General features: G+C 51.4%; 1 protein-coding gene across 1 annotated transcript; it reads left to right on the top strand.

The window, feature by feature from the left end:
* Positions 1-829: 829 nt before the first annotated feature.
* Positions 830-1,459, top strand: LOC145802790 (uncharacterized). The gene has a single exon (XM_082895579.1). The coding sequence runs from the start codon at positions 830-832 to the stop codon at positions 1,457-1,459; it is 630 nt and encodes a 209-aa protein (XP_082751705.1).
* The last annotated feature ends 6,637 nt before the right edge of the window (positions 1,460-8,096 follow it).

Here is an 8,096-nt window from a genome sequence, read left to right as displayed (position 1 = left end):
TCCTGGAGGCCGTAGACGCTGGGGGAAGTCCCATGCGCAGCGCCTGGAGCACAAACTCAAGGACCAAGACGCCGTCATTCGCAAGATGGCGGCGGAGATGGAGCTGCTGAAACGCCAGATTAAAGAGAAGGGTGTTGCTGGAGAGGGCAACCTCAGTGAGCGTACCCCGTCCCCTCGTTGTAGCAGTCGCCGCCAGGGGAGGACTCCTTCTCTCTCCATCACCAGGAACTATGGGGTTGGAGGTTCCAACAAAAGGAAGGGCAGGTCCCTCTCTCGCGACAACACCTACCGCCCCTCACACCCGACGCCGACGTCCGGATCCTCTTTCTCCACACGTTCCAGGGACTTGAGGGATGTATTGGAGGAGAGGGCGGGCCGTCGGGAGGCTAGGAGAGTGCCGACATTCCAGAGGTTAAGCGTTCCAGCTCGTTACAGTGAGGAAGTGGCGATGCCAGCCCCCAAAGTGATGGCCCCTGCGCTGGTGAACAAAGAACTGGCGCGACTTACAGCCACACCACTGTCTCCAGAGATTGAGAGTACGCCGCTCCCCGCCGGATTCCACCAGCCAAAGTTCACTTTGTACGACGGCAAGACGGATCCATACATGCATGTGAGCCATTATCGGCAAGTAATGGCTGGACACCGGCGGAATGACGCCTTGATGTGCCTCATATTCCCAGCAAGCTTGGGAGAGCTGGGTTTGAAGTGGTTTGAAAGGCTCCCGGAGGGGAGTATTGAGGGGTGGCAGTAACTAACGGAACCCTTCGTCACCAGATTCAAGACCAACACACGAACGCCGAAGGAGGTCGACCATCTCCTGGGCGTCAAGATGGAGTCTGGATGTTCGTTGAAGGCATACAATGCGAAATATTGGGAAACATACAATGAGATCCTAGACTGCCCCACCAATCTGGCGATCACTCAGTACAAACGAGGTCTCCCAGTCGGACATAGGCTGCGAGATTCACTCACGATGCATCAACCTACAACCATGGAGTCATTGATGCAGCGGATCAATGAGTACATTCGTGTGGAGGATGATGCCGCCTCTGCGACCGAGAAGGTTAATCCGGTCGCGACGGACAGGAGGGTTGCGGGGAAAGTTCACTCGGTTGGGCAGGAGGATAACTGCCCAAATAACCGGTCGAAAGACCAGCACCATGGTCCAAACCGTGATGACAGAAACAAGGGCCGCCGAAACGACCGGGCTGACCCTCCCCATGATGCGGCGGAGGATGCCAAAAGAAAATTGAAGGCACGGACTGGGATCACCACGGTATTTAAAATCCCCATTTACCGCATTTTGAGCGAGATTCGAGGTGAACCCTTCGTCCGTTGGCCGGCCAAGTTGGGGAGCGCGCAGAGGGGCTTCAATTCAAAATATCGCTGCACCTTTCATGAAGAACGGGGGCACCGCACAGAGGACTGCTTGCCGCTCAAACAACACTTAGAAGAGTAGGTGGCGGCAGGGCATCTTGACCAATACATAGATGGGGGCATCAAGGCCGCGCCAGCAGACCAAGTCGAGCCAAACGGCCTGGCCGCCCTAGAAGCGCCCCCGCAAGGTGTAATCAACGTCATCTACGGAATCATTGAACCGGCCAGGGTTTGCGAGCTGAGGGGGATGATCAAGAAGGCCGAGCACATGAGGGAAGTGCTCTCTGTTCAGCCCGCTGTGAAGAAAGGAAAGACCGAAGAAAGGGACATCCTTTCATTCTCAACCAAAGACTTGGAAAGAGTTTAGATGTCGCACAATGATGCCTTAGTAGTCACTCTTCGCGTCAAGGACTTTGACATCAAGAGAATCTTGATCGACCAGGGGAGTTCGGTAGAAATTATGTATTATGACGCGTTTAAACAAATGAAGTTGGAAGACAAGGACTTGGCCCCTGCAACGTCCCCTTTGGTCGGCTTCAACTCATAGCCAGAATGGCCAATCGGAAAGATTATTTTGCCGGTCAAAGCGGGATCGGTCGTAAAGCAAGTAGAATTCTGGGTGCTTAAAGTTCCATTAACTTACAACTTGATCTTAGGGAGGGGTTGGCTGCACGCCATGCAAGCAGTTGCTTCGACCTTCTACCAAGTCATGCGCTTTTCGGCACCGAGCGGACAAATAGAGGAAGTTTGGGGGGACCAGGTGATGGCGAAACAATGCTTCGTTGCGGTAAATGGAAACCGAGCGGCTAAAGGGTTCGTCCAAATGATTGAAGGGCCCGAGGGTAAAAAAGTCCTTGAAGACGTAGGAAGAAAGGCCGAGGAAAAGTCGGTCGAAGATTTGGTAGAAGTGCAAATTGACGAGAACGATCCCACTAAGTTCTTCCTCTTAGGATCATCCTTGTCTAGCGTCGAGCGGATGGATTATGTAAAATTCTTGGTTTCTAATTTGGAGGCCTTTGCCTGGACGCCTTATGACATGCCCGGCATCGACCCGAGCTTCATTTGTCATCAGTTGAATGTCTTCCCTAATGCACGGCCAGTCATTCAAAGGACACGCTGCTCAGCCTTGCACCATGCTGAAGTGGTCGCAGAAGAAGTGAAAAATTTATTGGAAGCTGGTGCCATAGAGGAGATGCAGTACCCCCGGTGGATATCCAACACGGTGGTTGTCCCGAAGAAGAACGGCAAGTGGCGAGTCTGCGTTGATTACAAGACTGTCAACCGAGCTTGCCCCAAGGATAGCTTTCCCCTCCCACGAATTGACCAGCTGGTGGACTTAACCGCTGGCCATCAGAGGTTTAGCTTCCTGGACGCATATCGTGGCTACCACCAGATAGCCATGTATAAACTGGACAGAGAGATCACATCGTTCACAACCCCCAGAGGCTTATATTGCTACAAAGTCATGCCGTTTGGACTAAAGAACGCTGGGGCAACTTTTCAGAGGATGGTAACAAAGATGTTCGCTCCTCTTCTGGGCCGAACAATGGAGGCCTATATCGATGACATGGTGGTGAAGAGTAAGGAGAAGTCTCAACACCTCGCCGACCTTGCAGAGATGTTCGCCATACTTAAGCTCCACAAGCTTCGCTTGAACGCCACAAAGTGCACCTTCGGAGTTGGCACCGGAAAGTTTTTGGGTTTTCTGGTCACAAATCGAGGGATTGAAGCTGACCCATCACAGATCAAGGCCATACAAGACCTAGAGCGTCCTAACTCTACGAAGGACGTGCAACATCTTGCCGGGATGGCAGCCGCGTTGAACAGATTTATCAGCCGGTCTTCTGATCATTGCAGGCCCTTCTTTAAAACTCTGAAGTCCAAGTTCTTCTGGGATGACGAGCGCGACCGCGCACTAGTAGACCTGAAAGCATATCTCTCTTTGGCCCCTATTTTGGTCACGCCTCAGCCAGGCGAAGAGTTGTACCTCTATTTGGCTGTCTCTTAACATGCAGTCAGTGCGGTATTGGTGCGTGCTGAAGGCATCCAACACTTTCCGATCTTTTATGTAAGCAAGACTCTTCTCCCAGCCGAAACGAGGTATCTTCCCTTGGAAAAATTGGCGTTGGCCCTAATGATGGCATCAAGAAAACTGGCACACTATTTTCATGCCCATACGATAGTTGTGTTAACCGAGTTCCCGCTTAAAGTGCTTTTTGAAAAGGTAGACTTCACTGGAAGAATTTTGAAATAGGCCGTGGAATTAGGACAATATGACATCAAGTTCCGATCGCGCACTGCAATCAAGGCTCAAGCACTTGCCGACTTTGTGGTGGAATTTGCCCCTGGGATGCATCCAGTATGTCCGGTTGATTTGGCTGGTGCGGATTTAGCATAACCCATGATTCTGGCAGTAGAAGCGAGTGTTGGTTCGCAAGTAGAAAAAGGGACAAGCATGACCAGACTAACAAAGTCCGACGACGATGAACCCAACCAAGACAAGGAAAGGGACCAGAATGAATCGATCAGAGACTTGGAAATGAGAAGCTCCCAGAACCCCTCTGATTGCTGGAGGCTATTTATTGGCGAAATGTGGAAGCTCTTCGTTGATGGGGCGTCCAACAGACATGGGGCCGGGCCGGGCTGGGCATCGTGCTGAACTCGCCGGACGGGATGATCATCGAACAGGTAATTACATTCGGCTTCCCAGCATCCAACAACGAGGCTGAGTATGAAGCTCTCCTTGCCGGACTGAGAAGCGCGCTGAGAATGAAAGCCACAGCCCTTATGGTATTTAGTGATTCCAAGTTGGTGGTCAATCAGGTCTCAGGGGAGTATGAAGCAAAAGACGAAAGAATGGCCAAGTATCAGGCGCTGGTACGGGCAGAGATCAAGAAGTTCGCCGCAATAAGGTTGGAACAAATCGATCGCGAGGACAACGGCGCGGCTGATGAATTGGCCGGACTGGCTTCTGCCCAGACAGCTTTTCCTAACCCCTTGATGATAGAGTTTCTACCCCGGCCAAGCATTGAGGAACCAGAATCAGCCGAGGTACTCTGCGCCGACTTGGGCCCTTCTTGGATGGATTCTATCATAGCCTTCTTGAAGGATAGAATTCTACCGGAAGACAAGAATGCGGCACACAAGATCCGGGCAAAGTCGGAGCGGTTTTGGCTCTCCCCGTCCGGGGCCTTGTACAAGAAGTCTTTCACCGGCCCGTATTTGAAATGTGTCCACCCCACCAAGGTGGAGGCTTTCCTCTATGAGATACATGAAGGTGTCTGTGGCAGCCATACTGGGGGCAGATCCTTGGCTTACCGGGCAATTTCTCACGGTTATTGGTGGTCGCGCATGCAGGCAGATGCGCAAAAATATGTGCGCAGGTGCAAGAAGTGTCAGAAGTTTGCCCACCAGATCCACCAATCGGCTAGAGATTTGCTCCCCCTCACAAGTCCTTGGCCGTTCGCGCTTTGGGGATTGGACATTGTTGGGCCACTCCCAGCTGCACCGGGAAACCGTAAGTTCTTCATCGCCGCCACCGACTATTTCACCAAGTGGGTTGAGGCCGAGCCACTAGCGACCATAAGGGAAAAGGACGTGCAGAAGTTTGTATGGCAAAACGTGATCACCTATTTCGGTATACCCAAGGCCCTCATCTCGGATAATGGCGCTCAATTCAATGGTAAACTCTTTCGCGGATTTTGCGAAGAGTTGAAGATCGAGTTCTACAATTCGACGCCGGCCTATCCCCAGTCAAATGGTCAAGCAGAGGCTTCAAACAAGACCATCCTGGACGGGCTGAAGAAGCGGCTTGAGAAGGCTAAGGGCAAATGGGCTGAAGAACTCCCTAATGTGCTCTGGGCATACCGCACTACCCCATGGCGGTCAACCGGAGAAACACCTTTTGCTTTGGCCTACAGCATGGAGGCCGTCATCCCGTTGGAAATTGGCATGCCAACCATCCGCTCTGAAGGTTTCCAGCCAGATCTGAATAATGAAGCGTTGGCATTGGAGTTGGACCTTGCAGAAGAAAGGAGGGAGCGAGCATTGATCCACGTAGTAGCTTACCAACAAGAACTCTCCAAAAACTATAACAAGGCTATGCACCCCAGGATGTTCAAGATTGGGGATTGGGTATTAAGAAAGGTGCTTGGCAACACAGTGGTCCCTGGTGAGGGAAAGCTCGGTGCAAATTGGGAAGGACCATACAAAGTGATTGGTCTTGCCGGTAAAGGGGCATACCACCTGGAAGATATAGATGGCAAGGTTGTCCCCAGACCATGGAATACGGCCAACCTTAAGGTCTTTTACTTTTAAGATGTAATTTGCTTGTGTTTTTTAGCTTTTTTAGACCTTTAGCCCTTTGGCACTTAATGTAAAGGATAGCAATGCTTTTGTAATAAAAAATAGCCCTCTTGTTGTTTGGAATTACCTCTTTGTACAATGGACTCGCAAGGACGCAAGGCAATTATGAACACCAGGGGTAGGAGACCGGCCTGAATGGGACTTGACTGATTCCCTCTCACCAGAATGAACGCGAACCGCACAAACAATTTGCATTGTCAAACGATGCAATTGGCGTAAGGATCCATTCGCAATAGGGCCGAGATGGTTTAGCTCGCCCGGTTGGAATGTTGGCGTCATGACCAACTCAACTGAAGCATTGGTGTTTTGCCCAGTGTAAGGGCCGAGCTGATTTTGCTCGGCCCAGTGGATATATTGGCGTCTTGCCCAATATGGAAAATGAGCAGAGTTTGCTCGGCAGAATTCGGAATGTTGGAATTTTGTCCAATTGATAAGAAGCCGAGCTGAATTTGCTCGGCCTAAAAGAAATGTTGGCGGCTTGCCCAACTTAAAAGACGAACTGACTTTGCTCGGCCAGGTCGAAATTGCATGAAATTTACAAACTAATTAAGGCCGAGCAGATTTCGCTCGAAATAGTTAAAGCATCAGTTCATTTTAAAGTTCATTGAACCAAACTACTAGCTCTGATTAGAGAACGTTTGAGGTGACTTTAGCTCAGCAAGCTGTACGGCGCAGCCGACCTGGCAGTTGTGAATTGTCAAAAATTAAATCAAGGAATCCATGAAGATGCAAACCGAACAAAAATAGAAGATGAGCGAGCAATAAGTAGAAAGTATTCATTAATAATAGAAATTTAAGTACAAAACGGGGGGAACATAGCCCGGTTACATAAAATAAAAAAATAAAAAAACAACAAAAAGGGGTCAATCCAAATCTGCGTCGACAGTTTGCTCGGAGACTTGCACTGTTTGCTCGGCCTCTTCCACGTTTTGCTCAAACAGGATTTCCTCGGCGTCATCGTCAGTTCCTTCCACCACGGCAACATCCCGATCAGCCTCTTCCTCTACACCTGGAGATGCTTCGGGAGGATTTTCTTCGGCTAGTTTCGTGGCGGCGGCTTCTTCCTCAGCCTCTTTCCTTGCATCCGTGATGAGCCGGTTTTGGGTGGCCTTGGAGTACGCCTACATGTAGACCGGGATGTAGGCAGCAGGCGGATTGATGAACATGTCAGAATCCTGACCAAGACCAACTTTCTCCACGGCAGCCTTCCAGCCGCATTGGAAAAAGATGTCCTTGGTCGCTTGGACCTGCCGTTCGTAGGTCTTCTTGCCCTGCGCATATCCCCGGTCTTCTGCGTCATCTACGGCCTTGTCCCTCTTGGCTTTGTGCGCATCGCGCAGTTTCCTCAGCTCGGCGAGATACCGAGCCTTCGTCGACTTCACGGCCCGAAGCTTATCCTCGTTAGCTCGGTCAACCTTCTGGCTCAGGATATCTCACTCGGCCTCGACTGCTTCCTGCGCTGCTTTGAGCTTCGCTATCTCCTCCTTTTGAGCCTTATTCTCGGCTATGGCATCCCGCAGGCTCTGCCGCACTTTGATCATCCGGTCGTGGGCCGAGTAGTTCTTTTGCGCGGCCTCAAAACAAGTGAAAGATCGTTAGTATTCGAAAAACTGCGCAAAAACCGAGCAAACAGTTTGACGTAAAAAATGGAGAACTTACCAGCACTATGGATTTCGCCGCTGAGCGGAGGGCCTTGAGGTCAGAAAGCTCATCATGTTTTTTCATGTCGGCGGGCAAGATCAACCCCTTGGTCACATTGAAACCAAGCGAGTAGTCCTTGTCCGCATACACAGAGTCTTCAGCAGAAACTGCTCGGCCCTGGTATTTGAACTCGGGTGCCCAGACTGGGGGGGCTGGGCCCTTGGATTTGCTAGCCCGTGGTTGCTCGGTTTGGTCCCCGAGCTCGGTAGAGATGTGATCGGTGGAGTCTTCATCCGCCAAACGCGGCCCGATTTTCTCGTTCCTCGGCCGCTTCTTGGACCGACCAGCTGGCTGCTCGCTGGCAAGCGCCAGCACTGCCCCATTTCCCTGCACGGCGGGTGCGGAGGATGTCCCACCGGTTGCCTCTACGTTTTGGGGCTCATCTTCTTTCCCGGTGATCAAGGACTTGATGGCCCTGATTTTTGCCATTTCCTGCTCGGCGATTAGTGGAATAAGCCTGATCGGTGGAAGGTTTGGATCCGGTTCCGGAGTTGGCGCGTGCAGAAAATCGGTAACCCGGCTCCTGCGTGGTGCGGTGTAATGGTAGGTCTGATCGAAGCCGAGCAATTTCGAAGCTTTCCTCTCTTCGGCAGGATGGCGCAGCAGGACTCTGATGGCCTCTTGGTTGGCCCAGTAGTAGTCTGCTGCTAGGT

The sequence above is a fragment of the Camellia sinensis genome, chromosome 11, assembly GCF_055761805.1.
Source record: "Camellia sinensis isolate YWXY chromosome 11, ASM5576180v1, whole genome shotgun sequence".
Lineage (NCBI taxonomy): Eukaryota > Viridiplantae > Streptophyta > Magnoliopsida > Ericales > Theaceae > Camellia > Camellia sinensis.
The sequence above is the reverse complement of the archived record's forward strand: the minus strand, read 5'-3'. Positions and strand labels throughout refer to the sequence as shown.